Here is a 23,087-nt window from a genome sequence, read left to right on the forward strand (position 1 = left end):
ATCCCCATGACTTATTTTATAACTTGCAGTTTGTACATTTTGACCATTCTTACCCATTTTACTCACCCCTCTCTGCCAGGCCCCTGACAACCACTAATCTGTTCTCTGTTTCTATGAGTTCAGATTTTTTTTGTTCTGTTTTGTTTTGTTTTTTAGATTCCACATGTGAGATCATATGGTATTTATCTTTCCCTAACTTATTGCCCTTAGCATAATGCCCTTGAGGTCCATCCATGTCGAAAATGGCAGGATGTTCTTTATTATGGCTGAATAATATTCCACTATGTATATGCATATCATGTATTTTTTATTCATTCACCCATTGATGGACACGTAGGTTTTTTTCATGTCTTAGATATTGTAAATAACGCTGCAGTGAACATGGAGGTACAGATAAATTTTTGAATTAGTGTTTTTGCTTTCTTCAAATACCCAGAAGTGGAATTGCTGCACCATATTTAATTTTTAATTTTTGGAGGAACCTCCATACTATTTACATAGTGGTTATGCCAGTTTACATTCCCACCAGCAGTGCACAAGGATTATCTTTTCTCCACATCCTTTTCAACACTTACTGTTTCTTGTTTTTTGGATAATAGTCATTCTGACAGGTGTGAGATGATGTCTCATTGTGGTTTTTATTTCCCTTTCTCTGATGGTTAGTGATGTTGAGCACTTTTAGGTACCTCTGTATGTCTTCCTTGTAAAAATGTCTGTTCAGATTTTGGGCCCATTTTTTTAGCTGGGGTGTTCGTGTTTTTGCTATTGATTTCTATGAGTTCTTTACATATTTTGGATACTAGCCCCTTAGATATATATGAACCTCTTATTCTTTGTCTAGCTACTACTTTGCATAGGTAACAAATTATACTATTTTATTTTCTGTATTAGTCAGTATGGCACTTGACTACAGTTTGTCTTAGTCCATGTTTCATGTACTGTTTTCCCATGTATGTTTTGTCTAACTAATCCTAAGGCCCTCATTAGCATGCATCTCACCTTATTGTATTTTGTTCTTCAGCGTATATAGATCAGTGCTAGGTAACAATACTAAAAGTGCTATTCTTTTGGATGTCTGTAAATAGACTTTTGAAGTAGAAGGTTTTCAATGTGGTAAGGTGATAAGTAACAAATTCCCTTTTCAGTAATATAAAACAGCATACTTGTTAGATGCTAGCAATAATTTAGCTTACTGGTATATATTATTATTATCTGTTAATAAAATTATTAATAATCAGTGATTATGCTCAATTTTTAAGAAATACCTTTGTAACAGTTTAGATACTCAGTTTTCATGGACGTATGATTTGGAATATGTGTAGATCAGGTTTGTTTTCCACTTGATTATTATATGTTTTTCGAAATATTTAAATGCAAAGTGTTATAGTTACATTATTTTGGAAAGTCTCTACAGACGTTTACTTCTATGAGTTTATTTCATGATGCTAATTTATATTTGACAATATTAACAGAATCTGTACTCTAGAAAAATATTGGCTACTCCTAGCAAGATGCATCTCTTTCATGTGAAATGTCTTTATGCATAAACTTATGTATAAACTAATTATGCATACACTAATATGAAGGTATTTATTAAAGAAAAACAACTAATTAAATGCATTAATGGAACTCCCATGATGAGTCTGAGCATTGATGGTAGACCAGTAACAGTAAAGAGTTCTTACATGCTACCTTTTACTTGACTCTAGACAAATAGCACATCTGGCCTTTTTTTAAAGTTGTTCTGTGGTGTTACTCTGAGAGTCAACTGTCTCTGTCTCTGACTTTCTTTTTTTTTACTTCTGTGATGTCTCAAATGCTCATCTTGGGTGAATACAAAAGGAAACTATAAGGGGTGGAGGTTAGGGAGGAGTTGTTCCATTTTTAAAAAGAGCTTTAAAATAGTTTGGTTTTTTGTTTGTTTTTTAACACAGAAGCATTTAATGTTGGCTACCGATTTTTAATTTGTCCTAACCTTGAAGATCAGGAATCAAAAAACTAGTCTATTACAATCTCTTTATTATATATATTGAGAAAGTAAGAGTTAGAGGACTTAGCCCAAGTTTACAGAGTTTATTAATTGAAGGCCTCAGACCTGAACTGCAGCTTCAGAGTTTCATATTCTTTTCATGGTATCATATTATTTAGTTTTGTTCAACTTTGACTTCTGTTATAAAATATTATGAAATAAAAGAGATGAAATCAAACCTGAACTTTAGCTGCTAGTTTAACTTGCTATCTGTTCAAACTTAATAATCTACTAATTGAAAATTTATCTGTCTTTATAACCTGTTTTCTCCTGGGGTTGCATCAGACTCACCTTTGAAGCTTTTTAAACTGCAGTTGCTTGGACCCTATGGAATCAAAATCTCTAGTGGTGACACGTGTTTCATTTTAAAGGCTCCACAGGTGATTCTGCTGCTGAGTTGTGATTGTAATTTTTCCCAGTTTTTGAGTGTTGTTAGTAAAGAAACTGATTAAATGGTTGATATATCTCTTTTAAGACTGTTTTTCTATATATATGTCTAGTATCACAGCTGAGGGTGTGGGATGGGAATTCAAATGAGAGGCCAAGAAAATGGAGGGATTTGTCTATCATACATAAACAGATTTTTTGAATTGATATGGTAGGCAGTTGGCCCTTGTTCTAGATTCTTGAGTGGGATGATGTTGCAATGAAGGTGATACTTCTCATGTCTCTTTACCTTCAGACAAGACTTTGTTTTTCATCTGATGTTCAAGAGTTTACCAGGTACTTAAAGACCTTCAAGAAAAGTTTGTGTTCTTTCCTCCCAGTGTGTGAAGTCATAAACCTGAGCGTTTTACTCTTTTCTTCCTTCTCCCTCTCCCCTGATATCTAATAAGTCACCAGGTCTTTTCAGTTTTAGCCTTTAAATATCTGTTAAAACAATTTTCTCTTCTTTATCCCTACTGCTACTGCCTAGTATGTGTATTCATCACCTTTTACCTGAAAAAGTGTAATAGCCTTGTAGATTTTCCTGTCTCATCCATCTTCCATATTGCTGTTAAAGTAATTGTTCTAAAAAACAAGTCTGTTGTGTTATATCTTTTATAAAATCCTTCAGTGGTTCCCCATTACCTAGGATTAAATCTAAACTCCTTAGCCTGTCTATTCACAGCCTTTTGCCACCTCATTATCTACTACTCAGGAAATGTAGATGATATATCCTATACCTCAGCCATAATGAACATAATATGTCCTTTCATAACTTTACATGTGCTGTTCTCTTTGCTTATGATTCTTTTTTCAGAATATCAGCCTTGCAAAGTCATGAATCCTTTAATACATCTCCCATATAACCTCTCTTAGATATTTCCCGCCCATCCTTTTTCCCTCCTCCCTCCAATTAGCATTTCTTTTATTACTTTTATGGTAATTGTCTATATACGTGTCTGCCTAACTCCATCAGACTGTGAGATCACTGAGGACAAGGACTGTACGTTTTATTGTTTACATCCCCAGTATCTAGTACAATGTCTCGTATGTCAGCATTCAGTAAATTTTTATAAAACCAATCTGATTTGAATTCCTTGACGTATTAAGTTAAAAATTTACCTGTGATAACTGAAGAATTGGCAGTAACTTTTTATCCTTTATAGATCTTTACCTCTATTTTTTATGATTTTTCAAATAACTTAGATTTTTTTAAATGGTTAAACTGTTTTCCCTCATATAGCACAATGCCTTACTTGTAATCATGAGAAGTGGAATATTACTATGATTCATGTCCTAGGCAAAGGGAGTTGTAAATAAAATGGTAGAAGGTGACAAATTTGTGTGTTTAGTGGAACAGCTATTTCTTTGCTTTCTGTTATATCAGAATAAACTGACTATTGCATGAATTAGCTGTTATATGTTTTCTTTGTATTGAATTTATGCTTGTAAGAGGAAAAAAAATGATAGGTTCAAATCGAATTATTCTTTTGTTTTTTTTATATTCTTTATAACATGTCTTTGTTCCTTCATACATGTCACTCTGGGGTCGGGGAAGGTGGAGGTGAGGAGAGGGGGAGCAAAGGAACAAAACTAAAAATTAACTAAATTTAATTCTCTTTAGATTTAAACTCCAACGGGGAGACTCTACTGGCATTGTCCAGTAACTGTGGCCAGATGGACAAGATAATAACAGGGAAACATAACTGTCGGAAGCCAATAATCTACACATAGGAATTGCTAATTAATAGAGTAAATGAATTGAGTGAACGAGTGAACTGACCTAGGTTAGGCTCTCATGAATCAAAATACCACAATAATGTTATTGTGGTTATGATTTTTAAAATAGTCCTTAATTTTAAAGAAAAATACAACGATATTGTGGATGAAATGACAAAGTCTGACATTTCCTTCAAAATAACTCAGGGCATGCTAAGAGAGCAGTGGATAGAAGCATATATGAAACCAGATTGGCCATGAGTTGTTGAAACTGGGTGATGGGTACATGAGACAGTTCATAAGGTTTTCTCTTTGCTTTTGTATATATTTCTCCTAGTACTGCTGAGCACATAGTAGGTTCTCAGTAAATGTTTTTTGAAAGGGTGCCCCATAGCAGTTACAAACCAAAAAGGAACTTTTTCTGTTGAGCTGTTTTGTTTAAGAACGCATGTTTTTTTGCTGTAGGCTCTCATCATTTGAATTTTACTTGATTCTATCACCATAGTGTAACTTTTTAAATTGATAATTAGATCTAGAGGCTTAATCAAATTCCAGTGTAATTTTTTTTTTTTTTTAAACTACTGCATAGTTGGTATTGTGTTCTTCTGCTAGGAAGTACATGATATCTGATTGTTTCTTTTTGTGAACTTTTTTAAAGTTAGAAGTTATAGAAAAATGATAGGTTTTTTTACTGTATTGATAACTACTGTAAAATAAATTTAAGCATTGATCCAGGCTAAATTTCCCAAAATACATTTTCACAAACTTTAAAAAAAGTATTAATTTTTATTTGTATAAGGTAGTTCATAAACAACAGAAAATTGTTTCTCACAGTTATGGAGGCTAGGATGCCCAAGATCAGGACACTGGCAGAGGACCTGCTTTCTGGTTCTTAAATGACATTTTCTTTCTCTGTCCTCACATGATGCAAGAGCTTTTTATGTGTGTGGAGGTGGGTCTCCTTTATAAGGGCACTAATTCCATTCATGAGGGTGCCACACTTCCCAAAGATTTCTACCAAAATGCCACTTTGGGGATTCCATTTCAACAAGAATTTTAGAGGGACACAGCATTCAGTCTGTTACGGATACTTGAGTTGCTCTGGTTTTAGATTTGTTGGGACCTGTTAAGTAGAAGTAATATAATATAAAAACTGTTTCAGAATCTCGTAGTTATAATCCCATAGTACAGATCTCATATATAACAATACAGTTTTCTGTTGCTCTGTCTTTGCATTCACTAATTTTGACTTGTGCTGTATGCAGCCTACTTTTAAACAGTGATTTATTAATTTCAGATATTGTATTATTGTGTTTATATTTACCTTTAAAGTTTAATTTACTGCTTGATAGTTGTAGTGGTGCCCTTGACATAGGAACATAGATTTTGAGGGTAGGCTAATGAGAGTTTGAATACTACTCTCCTTCATTCTTCTTAATAAGTTGTTATTAGTAAGGAGCATTTATTTAGTGTTTACTGTGAGCCAGGTGCTCTAAGTACATGGCTGTTACTTACCTCTTAATCCTCAGAATAGCCCTGTGGAGCAGTTCTTAGAGAAATCCAAGCCTATCACAGTAGTAAGTGATGAAACTAGGATTTACATTCAGTTCTATAAAACTCCAAAGCCCATGTTAAATACTGTCATACCACCTCCCTGTGTGACCTTGAGCAAATAGCAGATATATAGCCCCTCTAGCTATAATTTGGAAATATAAAAAAGCATTGGAAATTCCTAGTCTTTTCATAACTTATTTGGTAGTGAAAGGAGATCTAAATGGATGAGAAGCTACTTGTTGCCTTGTTTATCCCATTAGAATATTTATTCTAATGTATGTGAATATTCATACATATTGCTACAAAAATATTGTTACTATCATATCTTGGAATTTACATTAAACTGTGCAGAGTTTGAATCCTAAAGCTAGAATATGTCGAAACATGAGTTTTGTTTAGCTTGCAGCCAGAGCCCAACACTACATTGTGGTCTGTAAAGGATTAGTAGGAAGCTTTTTTACAGAATGCAGTTACTTTCCCTTACCAGGAACTGTTTAGAGCAATGGTAATTTTCTCCTGTAAATATACATTATCCCTTAGTGCAGGATTTCCTAACCTTTCTCATGTCATTGCACACACAGAAAATTCTTTACTGACATAAATAAAGGAGAAAGGTGCTTGTAGCTGCTCCTGCTACTCCAGGCTCACTTGGCCACCTGAGGGCTGAGGGAATCAATATCATGGCACACCTATTACACATATTGGCAGACCAGGGTAGAATTGTATATACCAAATGTCAGAGGAAGGTAAATAAAATGTTGGAAATTATTAGTGGATTTACTTCAGTTACCTCTTCTGTTTAAGCATCTCTTTTAAAGTGGTCAAGAAAATCTTGATAAACCTAGGTGAAACTTAAAATTTTTTAAACATTTAAGTAATCTTTATTACTCTTGTAAATCAATTAATAACAACTTACTACTTACTTTATTAAAATAATAATCTCAGTTGCCTTCTAGCAGTCAAGAATGAGATTAATTGACTTTTTTACTTAACACTTTATAAAATATATTTGTTGGCCTCTTAAATTAATTATACTTCATTTGTAAATTAGAATTATGAAGAAACTATGACACTGCCGTGAAACATATAAAGCATTCCCAAGAGTGGATAGGACCATTTGTTTAGGGCATTTGCTTTTTTTAAGGAACTTACATTTATATCTTCCCCAAATATTAGAGTAAAAAATATGTGAAATAGGGTAATTTTGTAAATTTTTTTAATGTACAAATTCAGAGTTTAGCTGTTAGAAATTGTTTGCAAGTTCGTGGGACAAGGCACAATAAGAAGGTGTTTCACATTATTCCATTCCTCTCAGCCAGCCCCAATGCCTCACTACCACATAAAAAAGGTGCATAGAGTTGATTCTCAACTGGGTAATATATTTCTAGAACATGAGTTGAGACATTGTCCTCAGTTATAAATTCTGTATGTGGTGAGCTGGGGCAGACAGTATAGTGGGCTGTGAGTATAGTTATCCTACTTTGGCTAAGGAATTTGGGGGTCAGGGGAGACACTCAACATCCTATTGGTTTCTCTTGAAGGAGAAAGGGTACCCTGTCTGAAGGATGAAACTGGGATTTCTCCTTATTTTGGGTCTCTGTAGGAGAGTTTCTTTCCTAGGCTTCATTGACCTGACTGGGGTTTGCTGAGTCAGTGGCCTCTCCAGTGGCCTATTTGCCTTTGGTGGGGCTATTATTTTACCTTTTGAGGGACAAATCTGTGTTGTTGTTGTTGTTGTTGTTGTTTCCTGTGGGGATAGGGATGGGAGAGAGGCATCGGGGAGAACTGTTTACCTCTTTCTTGGTGCTCACTTAGTTCTGAGGAGCCTTAGAGCCCTGTCTGAAAAGGCTGGGTCTCTTTCAAGAGGAATTTTTAGAAATAAGATAATATTTCTGACAGCCTTACAAATCTACCTCTATTTTAATACTTTAAAAATGTTGTAACTTTGGGGGTTAACACCTTAAAGATGTAAGAATAGTGGACAATTCTGTAATAGCCTATGGCTCAGAATATTGTTATCTGTTTGGAAAGAACGTGCTAGTATTCAGAACCTCTTTGAACCAGAGCATTAGCTGCATTACTTGACTTATTTTTACAGAATGTTATATCTTCATTTAAATCGTTAAGTCTGAATTATATTACTACGAAAACTATCAGTGTTCCCTAGAATAGCATGGTAATTTTTGTAAGAAAATACAAAAGGTAAAAGAAAAGCCCCACCAAGGCAAATAGGCCACTGATTCAGCAAAATTATTTGCATTATAGGAACAGAAAATAAAGATAACACCAAAACAAAATTCCAGAATATACGAAATCATGACGACTGAAAATCATGTATTACATATGTACTTTACATTTTTAATGTTATAATAATAATTGATCTTTCCTGTCATCTCAACAGACATGTTAAAAAGATACAGTCTCCACTCATTTTTAACTTCAAAAATGTAAACTGTTGATGTGTTAGAGTTTAGGGACTATAAAGCTGCAAAAAAATGCATTTTCTATATCTTTTGGAAAAAGGTATTGCTTTATAAGTGAAATTAGAGTTCGTGAGTGCTAACGAGGTGTTCACATAACAGAGTGTGCAGCCCTGAAGCTGTTGGTGCTGGTGGATGGCAGTGCTGGATAAAGGAGGCAAATCAGAGTGTACATACGAAGTATTTACCAGGGGTGCTCCACATTTTACAAACTGCTCTTTCCCTGAAAATCCCACCTTTGGCTTTGGATAATATTTCTCAGAATTCAGAACTTGATTTTTTCCTTTCAGAAAACTGAAGAGTGGGAGAAAAATAAGACCGAAGCAGACATGGAAGAGTATATATGGGAAAATAGCTCATCAGAAAAAAATATCCTGAAAACACTTCTGCAAATTAAAGCCGCTGAGAAAAATCTGGAAGTAAATAAGGAAGAGCTCCTTGGTACTAAAGAAGTTGAAGATTACAAAAAGTCTGTTGTTAGGCTTAAGAATGAGGGGGACAATGAAAATACCCTTTCTCACTACAAAGAATCAGTGAAGAGACTATTAAATCTGACATGAATTATGTAGAAAAATCTGCTTGTTCTATTAATTTTATGATCTATATGTGATTGTTGTCTAATTCAATATAAAGTTGAAAATGTTAAAAAAAACATTGTTTTACTTCAGAGTTAAAATTATTTCATACTAATGCACAGTGGCAATGATTATTCACACATTTTCTTATTTATACACTGGGGTGATTAGACTAGTTGGATCTCTGTTTTCTTCTGGTTTAAAGTGTTTTGATTTTATTCCTACCATAACAACTTTAGTATTATAATACATACATATTATAAGTTATACATGTAGTTATTTTGTCACCTGCTACATTTGTTTCCTTATGAATTAGCACTTACTGGTTACTTTTGAATTATGATTTCTGTCATTTGGGACGCGAGGCCTAGAACACAGTCCCTGTTCAGTGTACATAGCTGCTGTCCAGTGCATTTTTGCAGATGCCAATTCTGATTGGAAGCAGGTCTTACTTGTTTTTTCTTACCTAAAAAGTTGGTTCCATCATTCTACTTTGGAGTCACTTTATGTTGCTTCAACTTTGTTTAATATCCTACTTTCTATTTTCTGGAGCTTATTTCTCCAAACCCAAGCTTACAGAAAAATGGAAATGGAGATTAACTGGTATTCATCTCTTGATTCCCCAGTTAGAGCTTCCACAGCTCAGGAAAGAGATGAGGTATAAGGACCTTGAGCTTAATTGGAGTAAATGACAAAATGAGAACTGCCCTAAGAAACATTCCATTCAATTTAGCTGTCAGTGTTTTTAGGTATATCTGTAAGTCATTTTTTACCGCTTCCAAAGTTGTCCTCAAGTGATTAAAATCAAAATAAAGGAATTGTTGAGTTAGTTATTCGCCTAAGGTTTATTTTGCCTGACAGAATTAGAGAACATAAATAAAAGCCAAAAGGAATTTCAGAACAATTATACAAAGATTTATACAAGTTGAAGGTATGATTTGGTATTAGAGGCTATAGGTTAGAAAGGACAACAGTAGGGCCTTGAGTACAAAAAAGAGGGAGAGGTAGGTTGTATTTTCATTGGATGGAACTAGGGAATGAAAAACAAAGTAGGTAAAACTGAATTTTTAGATCAGATTTAAAACAAAATGTTTGAATTGTTATGTTTTTAGAGACTCATATAGAGTTAAGGAAGACTCAGGTGCAGAAATGGGATTGAAGAAGGAAACATTTTGAAGGAACATGAACAAGTAGATTAATCAGTCCAGTAGTGTTAATCCACAGATGCAAATGGAAGGAGTAATGATGTATAATAAAGAATTTGACCTTTCCCAAAGCTCTGGTCTCTTCCCTCAGCTTCTGGGAGGTAATCTCTGTCACACCTCATAGAAGTGTCTTTGTTTGGGGCTGAGCCGGTCACAATGGAATTTAGGGTGGGGGCTTCGAATCACCTTGTAAATCAGTCCACCTGGCAGCTAAGATCAACCACCCAGGTAATCAGTCATACCTACGTAATGGAGCCTCAATATAAACGAACACTGAGGCTCAGGCAAACCTAACTAGTTGGCAGTATTGTGGGCATACTGTCACGTGCTGGCACTGGGAGGGTAATGTGTCCTATCTCGGGGAGGGGACACCAGAAGCTATGAATTTGCAAACCTCCGGGACTTTATCCTATGTGTTTCTTCCTACGACTGATTTTAATCCATGTGCTTCCCTTGTAATAAACGACTGTGGTGAGTATAACAATTCTCACTGAGTTCTGTGAATTCTAGCAAATTAATGTAAGGGTGATTTGGGGACCCCTAACCCACCTCAAACTTACAGTTGGTGTCAGAAATGAGGGTGGTCTTGCACAGAGCTGAAATACCTAGAGCTCGTATTTGTACCTGGGAAAACAATGTATACAGGTGGAGGGTGTAAACTAAAACTCCCAAGTTTTATTAAACAAATCAATACAAAACAAAGATCTCAGTGCCATAATTATTGAAAGATGTTTTAAAAATGCAAGTGCTGGATTAGGATTGAGAAGGATTAATTAAATGAACATAGAAAACTATATAAAAATCAGGAAGCATTTGCTCATGAGTTAGCAACCAATTATTTATAGTGTTCTTTTGCTCAAACCACTAAAATTTTATTAACGTGACAATAATTTGATTTTGACTGGAGACAAGATACGGTGGTCTTTTCCTCTATATCTTTTTTCTGTGCTTATTAAGAAAATGGAAGCTTTGAGTCTAACTGATTCTGAGCATGGACTTTTGGACCAGGCTGGCTGTTAAGTACTGGCTTCACTACTTATTCACTAGCTGTGTGATTTTAGGCAAGATACTTAGTCTCTCTTCTCGGTTCCCTCATCTGTATAATGTGATAATAATAGTATAATGGTTAATAATAGTATACCTAACTCACAGAATTGTAAAGATTCAATGAGTTAATGTATGTACATTACTTAAAACTATCTTGCACGTGATGCTACGTAACTGCAAAGGTCAGAATTTTGGAACTTTGGCAAAAGGTACACTATTCAAAAAAATGGAAATAATTTAAAAAGCAGTGATGTTTATCAAGCCTTAGCATTTTCTAAAGGTTGGTAGGAATGGGCATCCTGTGCAATTATTATTTTAACCAAACTGCCCTTACAGAAAACTAAAAATGATACTCTTGAAAGCTTATAATCTCTACAGCTTTTACTATGAAGAGTTTTCCTTCATAATGTTATATTTTTAAATTTGCCTGGATCTTGACTTTTTCTGTCCTGGTTTATACTGGCCTTGCTTCTTTTGACAACATGCCAGGATGACTATACAACAGCAAAGAAAGATGGCAGAGGTACCAAGGGCCACAGGAACTAGCCACGTCTTTGAAGTCACAGATGCACCATGCAATGTTGCATCTTCGTTCTCAGATGTGTGGTTCTTGCTGTTGTACCCTTTGGTTCTGTTCAGTAATTGTTTGCTGCCGTTGAGTTGGGATGGAATAGGCATATGAGAAAATTTTGTGTCTATGGGCACAAAGAAAGGAGAAATAGTCTTGTTATCTGGATTGTTGATCAAATCAGTACTAGATAACACCTTATTTACCTTTGTGGTACTGGAATCATTCAGAGAAATAAACCTTGCCCAAGAATCTGTGGTTAATTCCTTGGAATACCTGGTATTGCTTGTGTTTACAACCAAATCCTGATGCGTGGTTGATGATGGAACCTCTACTGATGAAAGCATTTGGTTTATCATGGTCGTTTGTTGTTTATCTAAATTCATAGTTTTTAGATTTCTTAGTCTGTCCCATCTATTAGATGAAGAACGGGTATTTACATATGTGGGAGGTGATTGTCCAAAAACCAGCAAATCTGGATCTATACCTGAAAGATAAATAAGGCATCATTCACTTTATTTTTTATTTAAAAGAGAGGACCATAAAGTACAGTTTGGAGAAGTCTTGGTTTTGCTGCAATGTGTTATTGAATTAAGCTAATTTCAAGTTCTGTCACTGCATACTCCTAAAGGCTTAGAAACATACTGGCCACATTTGAATTTATCTTAACTTTCTAGGACACTCTGTTATGAACAAATTTTGGATACATCATGGAGAATATGTCATGTCTGCCAGGGCTTTGGGGCAACAATAGTGAGTGTTAGTGCCAGAGCTACAGAAACAGTAACCATTTGAAATAAAATTAAACAAAATAGGGCCTGAGTAGTGTAACTGTATTCAAAATCATAAGGAAAGCCCTAAATCATTCCTTTCCAGTACCTGAGGGCCCTTATTTTGTCTTCAGTATTTTCTCTCTTCTTGTAAACTAACTCTTTCCCCTCTGACTTCAGACAAGCACAAATATTGCTTTGTCCTTTAGAGGGAAGAAAAATCTCTCAGCAGCTTTCCAATGGTCCCTGACACTGTTTCTTCCTCTCCCTTACTCCCTCTTTGTCTCCCTGCCTCTCTGTCCAAACAGTAACATCCATTGCCTTCATTTCCTTTTTGACTTTCTTTTTGGCCTCTGTCATCTTGTTTCCATCCTCACTGTTCTGTCAAAATTATGCTTCTGAGATAATCAGTAGTTTATTTCCTGATCACTTGTATCTCATTGCTTTGGCTTCTCTCTTGTCCTTGATCCTGCTGGCCATATTCTTTTTGAAATTCTCCCATGATTCCTTGGAAGAATTTTCAGACTGCCTGCCTCTCATTTTTTCCTTCTTTTGCTGGTTCTCTTCTTGCTCCTAACTGGTTGTGTGGTTTCCACCATCTTTAGTTCTTGGACTTCTGCTGCGTTTTCTCTTTATCTCACACCCACTCCCTCCTAAGAGATTATTCTCATCAACTGTCACCACTACAATGAAGACAATGAAATTCACATCACCAGTTTTTTCGAATTTCTTGGGCTCTGATCTCATTTCTCCTTTGTTCTACTGGAGGTTCCCACATGGACATCTCATGTCATCACTGAACATTCCCAAAGCCAAAATCATTTTGTCTGCCTCTTTGTCTTATTCAGCAGCATCACCATTCTTCCATCGCCCATGGTGGAATCTGTACTGCCAAGTGATTATGATTCCTCTCTTCCTTTATCCAAAAAGTAAGTGCTACCCAATTCCTTCCCAATATGCTGGGAAGCATCCCTCCTCTTTGTTGCAACTCGCATGACCTTATCCAGATCTAATGCCTCCCTGACTAAATTTTCTAACCTGCATCTTATGTATAATTTTCCTTGATTAAGATAACCAGACACAACCTTTGTCAGTTCCTAACTCTACACTCTGTCCAAAGCCCTTTTGTTACCCTACCTTACCCATATTTTCATTTTAGCCCCAAATGTGCCCTTACTCTAAGAAGACCAGTTTTCTTACTTTCCCGTGGTGTGATACAGAACTCCTTATCTTGCCTCTTCCTGAAGCCTCCTCTGGGTTATCTAGCTTGCTTTACTCTCCCCTTCTTTAGAGACTTTGTACTTGAGGCAGTATCACACATTATCGTATTTAATTATATGTTAGACTAATTGTAAGACTTGCCACATCAACTAGATCATAAGGAACTTGAAGGCAGAAATATGCGGCAATCTTCTGCAATGTTGAGCACATCTTGTAGCATTAGGTGTTCAATGAGATCGATAAATTAATCTCTTGTATTTTGATGAAAAAACCTATTCTTTCATGTTTACTAACTTGCACCCCAAGGTTATAAAACATGGGCAAAGGACAATTAAATATGTATTTTCCTAAAGTAAAATATACTTGTTATTTTGGGCCCAATGATATGCTAATGTATATCAGTAAGTGGTGGTACATTTCCCTGATCCTCACACCTGCCTTTGTAGAATCTGTGTACCCAGGGTCAGTGGACCCCAAAACTGCCATTTAGCTTTTTCATTACTTCTTAGTAGTATCCTCAGTAGAAATGCCTACTTTGGTTCTTACTGAGGGCACTTAAGACAAATGAAATATAATTCTTAAGCTCTTATTCAATCACATGTGATTTGTTATCTGCAATAAATTCATTGCTGAACTTATCTCTGGTGAACATGTCATACTAAAGGGAATACTAAAGGGAATTCCCTTTTAGTTTTCTGCCCTAGACGCTCAAAATTTTTCTGCCCTGGATGCCCAGACAGAGTAAATTGGAAACTAATGATTTGGATTCATACATGGCTACTGTCAGCCAGCTTCTAGGTTATATGCCTTTATTAGAATATTACCAATATTCTTCAAAATAAAGACAAAATACATAAATCATTACCGTCTGTTATGTTGTATAAAATGGCACTGGTTCCAGGCTCTAATATGCAGCTTTCCAGTGTTGGGCAGTGAATGTGGAGGCAGTTAACATTGTCATGAATTGGATCATGGTAGAAGACAGCCAAGTTACAGGCAACTGAAAGGGAAATGGGCAAAGTCCATCTGCAGGCAGTCCTGATACCTGCCAGTTTGATGAGCTCTGATAACATATTTCTTTCAAGAACACTGGATTAACAGTACATTACAGGGCTGTAGTCAGACCCTTTATAGACCATTATGAACTATAGTAACTTTCCTTTTAAAAGAAAATACCCACTGATTTCCTCTAAGTAATCTTTCATACATTCCAGTCCACATGGGATTACTTAGAATCCTTTCCCATTCCCAGTATTTCATGTGCATGAAAAATTCAATCGACTACAGAAATCTCTAGGGATTTATACATATATATCAGATTTCTAGGTGCAATGCCCTCTCAGAATGCTAAGATACTGGAATTCACCAGAGAAAGACAAAGGAAAATAAAGAGACAAATACTGTAACAAAAGAGAGAGTAATAAGGGCAAAAAAAGTAATGACTGCATTTCTGGGAGAGGCCAGATGGTGAAAAGGCAGCAGGCCTTGACCGTGGCTGACTGCAGGTGTGCACTGGCCCCATGTTGCAAAAACACATCCAATGAAAAGCCTAGTCAACTGCCATTCACAGAGGAAAGCAGTAGATGGACAAGAATGTTAGCACCTGGAATTCTGGTGGGTAAGGATACATCACTTGCTAATGCGGTACCCCATTTCTAAGTGAGTTTCCTCCTTAAAGCATATCATGTTACCACTGGGAAAACTTGTCGGATTTGTTGACTGCCAGTCTTCAGTCTACCCTCCCTAACGTGCAACACATATTTTCCTTCTGCTGTAGTGGAGTAGGAACCAAGTGATGGGAAATATTTATTGGCCAAAAGGCATCAATTTCTTTAATAAAATAAAATTACAGAGTTATTACATCTGATCACCAGACCTCAGAGTATGCCTAAAGCTGCTGTGTAATTGCTGTTGGCAGAACGTGTACTGCTTCTGTGTAAAGTTAACTGTAGAGAGTTAGTTGCCCCTCCCCCATTATTTCTGCACCCTTCATTTTTCCAGTAGGAGAAAGAATAGGACAAAAGTCAATAATACATTGCTAATATGTTATAGATTACATATACATTCCCCAAGGACTGTGCTATAAATTTTAAGAGAAATGAATAAAAAATATTCAAATTTAGATATTAAATTTCTGCTAAGAAAGTTGGTTCTGTAGGAAACAATTTTTAAAGGTGTCTTACATTCTTCCTTGTGTACATTTCAGAGTCCCAGTTTTGAGCAGAATAACTATTGCAGGATTGTGGTCTTTTTAAGTTCTGGTTTCCAGCTAGAAATTGAGATGTGTGTTTATGCCCTTTCTTCTGGAGAAAGAGTCACAACTTGAAAGCTACAGAGTCTCAAAAATCATCTAACTCTACTGGATGTTTATATTATCTTGAAAACGCAGAGGCCACACAGCTTCCTTGTAAATCGATGCCATGAGAAAATGCTGAAAAGGTACAGCTTCTTCCCTATTCCCCCTCAGTGAAGGTTTCCAGGAATTAGAAGCATCTCTATGGTGAAAATCTCGATTGGCCTCCTTTTCAAAAAGATTTCCCCTTAATAAATTAATTGTTCTCTTCTGTACCTGATTAACTTTTGAGGGCTTAGGGCTTAGCTTATGACAGCTTTTCACACTACGGTCTTTTGTAGTCAGTTTAGACTCTCCAAGTAACTCCAATTTCCATCTGGAAATCTTACATGCATAATTGGATAGGAGGCACTGGCAATTAACAAGTCAGAATCAAATCACAGAAAAAAGTATGGAACACCAAGAAAATTATTTTAAAGTCATGCGTTGCTTTCCTTGTTTCTTTCCGAGTAGCTTTAAAACCTTGAGAAAATGAAACCTTGAGAAAATGAAAAATAAGTCTTTAGACAATTGTAACTTGAAATTCTGTAACATGCCCCTAAGTACGGGCTTTGGTCCTATTATGTGGATGACATTAAACCCTAATTCTGGATTACAGACAAAAAAAATTGTTAGAATATTTTGAAAATTACTCTTTTCTTTTTGTTATTGGAGATATATCTTCCTATTTCTTTCAAAATATGAATCACAATCTAAATCCTGTTCAATACATTTCGCATTTGGTCAACACAACTAAGCATGTTGCAAAAATTTGAAATGACACCGATATCATCAAATAACTTTAAAAAGAAAATTATCATAAAGATTTTAAAAATAAAATATGTTCTATTTTGGGCTATAAGAATGTTGTTAAGTGAACACTTAAGGAAATATTTTCATTTAAAACTTTGGTGAAGAAAAGAGGAATCTCTGTTACCTGTAGTTTCTACAGCGTTCTGGATCATCACCAGATTTGTAAGTCCAGCCTACACTGTCCCAGACTATAGTCAGTCTCAATGTCTCTTCCTCTCTCTCTGTCATGTCAGGACATCTTACTTAGTCTTTTTCAACTGTTCACTGGACCCTCTGCCTAGGATTCCTTCCTTAGGTCTTCATTTTGGAAGTTTCCTCTCACTTTTGCTCAGGCATATCATTAATACTTACCATCCTTCCTAAGACAGCAGCTCCTACTGCATTTCTGGCCAGTGCTTTCAGAATAATACCTCAAGAACTGAGCTCCCATCTTCTGAGACTCCTCCAGGTCAATGAGAAGACCCGGGAAGCGACGAATCCAGCAGTCTCTATAAAAAATGGTGGGTGAGCAGAGAGAGTCTGAGGTCCACCCCATACTTAGGAACAAAATCACATCTGCTGCCACCACTGCGACATGCATTTCCCTGGTAAGAAGACTCGGCAAAAAGTCTGATATCCAGATAGAAGCTGGAGCTGAACATCAGGGTTTAGGACACTTTCTGCAACTTCGGGGCTGTTGCTAAGGGAGAGCTTCCTTGGGACTCTTGAGGGGGCGGGGGAAGGGGGAAGGTCACCATCTAGAAAAATGAGGCTGATTTTTGACTGCTTATTGATTTTTCTTTTGTTTCATCCCTGTTGAGCCCCAGGTGAACACTTCTGAACACTTTCCAGGCCATTTCAATACTCTGTCCCTTAGCCTCTTGAAGACGTAGATTCTCTCCTCTGCTTTTCTTCTTTCTCTGAAAGTGAATAGTCACAAACACCTTTTACTAAGTAAATATAAAGACAAGTGCAAATCCTAGCCAAGAGTCTTTTTGAGGAAAACAATAGTTTAGTCACTTGACGTCAGGTAAGGGAAGGATCCATTTCACCAGAAACAAGACATCGTTCTGTCAGGGCGCTTCTGTATGGTTGGTAAGGAACTTGTGACTACAGATTTGTTTTCAATTATCTTTCCTTTTTCTTGACTTTAAGTTCTAGTATTCAGGTTCACTAGAAAACCAGTTTGTGCACTGGTTTAAAATTTTTGCTTTTACTAAAAATAAAAGATCTTGAAAGTCGATGAAAACTAAAACGAGTAAAAATAAAAATTTTTAATTTTGCTATGATTTTGAAAATGTCGAATATGGATTGTGATCACTTCTCATGGTCAGGCATTTTTTGCCAAGGGCAGCCACAAGTTTTCTGAGAAGACTAAAGATTCAGTAAAAATAACAGCCTCGTAATTTAGATGGAATACAATACTCATTAAGGTATATATTGTTTAATCAAGAATGAAAAGTGTAAGTCACAGTGAAAATTGTAAAGAAGTTCAAATTGGGGGTTGTCTAATCTGTTTTCTGATGTTCGTGTTTGGAAGTTATAAAGGAGCCTTCTTTAGGAAGCACATATGTAAAGCCATACTATCTCTGATGGAAGCAGGAGTTCCTGAGAAATGTGCATTAGGAAAATAGCAAAATAGTTTTAAATTTCTAAATATTAATAAAATTACCTCAATTGCAATACCAAAACATTTGAAAAGATAGTAAAAGCAGTGAAAATGGCCTTTTACGTTAAGACTGCATGTTTTATATCCTATGATATCCAAGATGCAAATTAGTTAAAAACATAAAATTGTTGCTATTTTTAAAGCAAATAGAACATTTATTGTTCAGATTTTTTCCCAATTTTAAAAAATTGTTGCTTTTCTGTATCTATTTTTATACAAAGCATTAGTAGTAATCAGCTTTGGGCATAACATACAGTACTTTTTTTTTAAAGAAACTTTCTATCCTGTGATCTGTGTATCTTTGATACGTTTTGCACAATAAGTCATTCAAACTTGACACAAAAATTAACATTCTTTGAACTTTCATCTTTCTCCCTGTTTCCTAACAGCCTAATTATCATATATCTTTTGATTTTTTTAGAAACATACTATTAATAATTGATAATAAAGAGGAAAATATTCAAAAGGCTGAATAACGTTAAAAACAAAACAGTTCACTTTCTTCATAGCAAAAATTATATCACGAATTAACTCCTAACCTTGCATAAGCCACATAAAATATACTGAAAGTGATAAATATTTTATTCTAATGAACTCATAGAAAGCAAGTTTCAGTTGCTTACCTCCAAACAATCTGACTGATCTCTTCTGTGAGGAGAAAGAAGTTTCCTAATGGCAAAGTAAGGGACAGGTGAACAAAAAATTACTCCGTTTTTCTATGAGATTCCATAGCTATTTTAATTAGTTCATGCCCTGGGGACGAAAACCGGAAAGTCTACTTTCTAACCTTTTAACCTCCACATCTTTCAGTCACATTAAATGTAGTTTCTTTTGTGTGATATATAATTCCTTGATGTTCTCATGTTCCCTGAAGGGATAATGGACAATCCACAATTGTTTAATTCTTTCACTATCAAATGATGTTCAAGTGAAGATCAAAGTTGCATTTTAAAGAATCTACAAACTCTGATGTGAAAGCATGCTTTAAAATTTTAAAAACGAGGTTTTTGGTGATTGTTTAAACAGTGAGTCTGGAAACGAGTAACTTCTTGAAGCCAAGTAGTTTGAAAAGGAGAGATAGAAACTGGACTGCAGAGACGGGGAGGAATATACAACAAGCTGAGCTATGTGGCCCAAAAGCATCTAGTGTCAAAATTTGTCCGCATGAGATGAAATTGCAGAAACCAGTAAGCAACTACAACTCAGATGAAAACATTGCTAAATAGCTTTTGTACAAATCTTCTCAAATACCCAGAATCATTGCATTATTGTAATACAGTGATATATTGTACTTATTTCCAATTGGGCACTCTTGAGAGGGGTTTGAAAATTAGATTTCTACCCTAAAAACTAATCTTTCCCAAGAGCCTGATTCAGTAGCTATGGTTTGGGAAGCAGAATTCTTATTTTTATAAGTGTCCCAGGTAATTTCCTGAAAAGTTTGGAAAACACTGATATAAGTGACAAATAAATGGAAGTTTTGCCCACATGAAGATATTTAACCTGAATTAAACAGAGCCACTTTAAGAACTGTGCTACTTTTAACTCATTTAAATTGCCCTATACGCTCTAATGAAAAAGAAATGGGTTTTGCTTGTAAAACTCCAAAAAGTTATGTTAGGAATATTGGAGGGACTAAAAAAATAAAGTTAATTTTTAAGGGGACATGAATAGCGTAGGATGACTAAATTCAAAAGACATTTGAAAAATAGTCAGTATTTCATCCTTAAAGTTGCTAATTGTATTATTTATTTAACATTTTCATTTCATCAGCTGATAAAATCGATGGAAATTGTTTTAAAGAAATGGGGCCTGACATTAACTATGTCATTAATTTTCTTAAAATATTTCACTTTTATTAAATTGATATGCCTTCATTTAAAAAATCCAAATCATATTAAAAGGTACAAAAAGTAAAAACTATTCAAGCTCTTACAATTTTAATATTGTAAGGTGTAACATGTAAACATCCTTCTAGACATCTCTAAAAAACATACATTCATAGATTTACATAAATGAATCCATACTGTTTCAGAACCTGTTTCTTAAAAATCCAGTATAAAATTATATTTTTCGGTGTCTCTAAAGAAAGTTGTCTCTAGATCAAAAGTTCTAAGAGCTCTATCATGTTTTATTCTACATATGCACCAAAATTTACTCTGCACCTCAGTTTCCTCAGCTGTAAAATAGTGTAAATAGTATCGTAGTCCATATAAAGCACTTACAACGGTGTCTAGTATATAATGAACATTCAGTAAATGTTAGCTACTATTACTATTATACATTGTTTTCCAATTTTTAATTATTAGAAGCAGCATTGTGATAAACATCTTGTACTTAGCTTTTTTTTCCATTCTAGGTCAAAAGGTATATATTCCATAAATTCTTAAAGAATAGCCTAACTCTGTGTTTGACCATTACTGGAGTCTTCTGTAAAACTGATTGTGATGTAAAGTGTCTAAGACAAATCATAATTACCACCAAGGCCAGTCTTTGTTATTCAATGATCAGTCAATAACAGATCTATAAAATTATGCCTCCAGTTATATGTAAGCAATATTTTCGTGAAGCTTGGAAATGGCATTTTAGATCTTTTATAAATAAAGTTTACATTGCTCTGACTTCACATTTCTAGCTTAACAGAAAACTTACTGTGTGTTACTAAACTGATTTGATCTTTTAAGATGCTTCCAATTTTAAATGACATTATCCTGTTAGGGACAAATAGCTTACCGGATCAGTGCCCAGCATTGTCAAACTAACACCCTAAATTCCTTGTCCAAGTTGATCTTGCTCTGATATTACTATGTGAGAATTGCCTTTCTAATGCACATCCTTCTTTGAGTGTGAGTTTTTTGATCTGGTTTTAAAAGGAAGAAAATACCAGTCTGAGGCATATCTATGACAGTTGGAAAACAAAAGCATCCATTGGCGAAAGATTCTAAAGGGATGGAGGAGAGACTAAGAGCCTGTTCTTCTTGGCTGACTCACTGAATCTGGCATTGTGGCTGATGGAGGCACAAATAAATCCCAGGTCCAAGTCTTTCTGATACAGGGGGCACCTCCCAGCACAAGTTCCCCAGCTAAATGCCTAATACTGGACATGGCAATTTACCTTCCCAAAGAGGTTGCTAAATTCATGGTCACTCACCCCCAAAGAAAATGTCTCAACTGCAGTCTCATTGAGAAGTGTGAGAGATCCGTGTGAGAATGGAGTTTTATCAGTAATGATTTAAAGGCCAGGTGAAACAAGGTGAAAAGCTACAAGCTTTTCAGTCTAACAGAAAGAGGCAAGTCATAGATCCATTTCTGTTTCCTTCACTTTTCTCAGGGAGGCCAGAATCTACTAGAATTCTATATCTTTAAAATTTTAGTTCCTTATTCATGGTGTATTATAAAGAAATTAATGGATGACATTACCTCACTGCGAAGCAGCTAAATTACACAGAAAGAAGCACAAATGTAACTGAACAATGTATTGAAAGGATTTCTTGTTTTACAGATATGACTTTCTTCTCTGGTTTTTAACCCTTCCTCCTTTGTAACATAACATGTTAATCAGCATCACAGGAGGTATCTTCTGTTTGAAATAGGGTAAATGTGCTTATGAAGAAATTATTATTTAACAACTTGTCATTCAAGAAGAAAGCTGAAGCTTGTAATAAGAAAAAGTCCAATCATATACTCTCTCCAAGTTGAGAATTATTATAGTTGGTTCTCAAATCTTGATCTGGCAAAGTTTTCAAGGGTTTTTTTGTAAGATAAGAGTGAACACACCCTCTGCTCCCTCCCAATCCTATCACTCCTTCTTCTTAGAGGTAACCTAACAATACCCACCTCCGCAGGATTAATTCATATCTTGTGAGCAATACAAAGTCCTTCGTATTATTTGGGGCGAGCTTTCTATTTGCAGTGTTTGGTGAAGGAAGATGGAGCAGAAGTGATTCTTAAGTCCTCAGACTGTGGGGGCAGGGGTAGGGGAAGGAAAGGTAAGAGGGTGGCAACAAAAGCCACCACTGCAGGCAAATATGAGCAAAACTGGTCCGACCTTCTGCCCACAGCTAACATTCTGTAATGGCTAGCCCCACCGAAATGAAGTAGGGAAAGAAATGACGTTCCCATAAGTTAGAAAACACTTTAAAAGAAGGCACGTGTTCTAACTTCATTTAGTTGAGTTTTACTTCTTTCTTTTAATAGCTTAAGAGGATAACGGGCCCAGCCGCAAATACAAGCAAGCTCCTCTGCTTCCCAAACCTTTTCATCGGGTGCACCCATGCACTGAGCCCTGCAGAACCTGCTGCCATCTGGCTGGACTTTTTTTTTTTTTTCCCCTGCAAGATGGCTCCTACCTACACAATGACCATTCCTAAGACTCAGCTCTAGGTGCCACCTATATGTCCAGAGTCGGCCAGTGACCCCCAGAACCCTGGGACATCAAACAGGACTGTTGGCCAGATGGGCGATACAAGATGTGATGCCCCTTTGACTCCCTGGAACCCAGACTTTCTTCATCTTTTATCTCCCACGCTCGTTTCTATTGCCTTTTTCCTTCCCCTCTTGTAAAGGAGCGTGGAAGAAAAAGCAGACTGGCTTCCTCTGGCCTCCTGTCCCGCGCGAGTCTCGCTGCAGAACCCGGCAGGCTGCAGAGTCGCTCCGCCCGGCGTGTGGGGGAGGCTGCGGGGCCGCGCCTTCCCGCCTCC

General features: G+C 36.0%; 2 protein-coding genes across 6 annotated transcripts in view; one reads left to right on the top strand and one right to left on the bottom strand.

The window, feature by feature from the left end:
• The window catches only part of MRPS35 (mitochondrial ribosomal protein S35), a 37,678-nt gene extending 28,062 nt beyond the window's left edge, over positions 1-9,616 (top strand). For all 5 annotated transcript variants that reach the window (XM_011363107.2, XM_011363110.2, XM_011363109.2 and 2 more), the window contains one exon: positions 8,499-9,616. In XM_011363107.2, the coding sequence (XP_011361409.1) occupies positions 8,499-8,768 (270 nt within the window). In that variant the 3' untranslated portion in view covers positions 8,769-9,616. The remainder of the gene's footprint in view (positions 1-8,498) is intronic.
• A 644-nt stretch (positions 9,617-10,260) lies between these two features.
• Positions 10,261-17,319, bottom strand: MANSC4 (MANSC domain containing 4). Its single transcript, XM_023532378.1, has 3 exons — positions 17,091-17,319; positions 14,460-14,594; positions 10,261-12,090 (listed from the first exon to the last, which is right to left on the bottom strand). The coding sequence occupies exons 1-3, from the start codon at positions 17,317-17,319 to the stop codon at positions 11,453-11,455; spliced, it is 1,002 nt and encodes a 333-aa protein (XP_023388146.1). The 3' UTR covers positions 10,261-11,452.
• Between the last annotated feature and the right edge of the window lie 5,768 nt (positions 17,320-23,087).

This window comes from Pteropus vampyrus, unplaced genomic scaffold (assembly GCF_000151845.1).
Source record: "Pteropus vampyrus isolate Shadow unplaced genomic scaffold, Pvam_2.0 Scaffold82, whole genome shotgun sequence".
Lineage (NCBI taxonomy): Eukaryota > Metazoa > Chordata > Mammalia > Chiroptera > Pteropodidae > Pteropus > Pteropus vampyrus.

Coding starts and splice junctions, on each gene's coding strand:
- MANSC4 (XM_023532378.1), bottom strand. CDS start 17,319: ATGCATGTCGCAGTGGTGGCAGCAGATGTGATTTTGTTCCTAAGTATG. Junction 14,595..17,090: donor CTGCTGTCTTAGGAAGGATG/GTAAGTATTAAT, acceptor TTTCCCTTTCAG/TTGCCTGTAACTTGGCTGTC. Junction 12,091..14,459: donor TTTATACAACATAACAGACG/GTAATGATTTAT, acceptor TTTATCTTTCAG/GTATAGATCCAGATTTGCTG.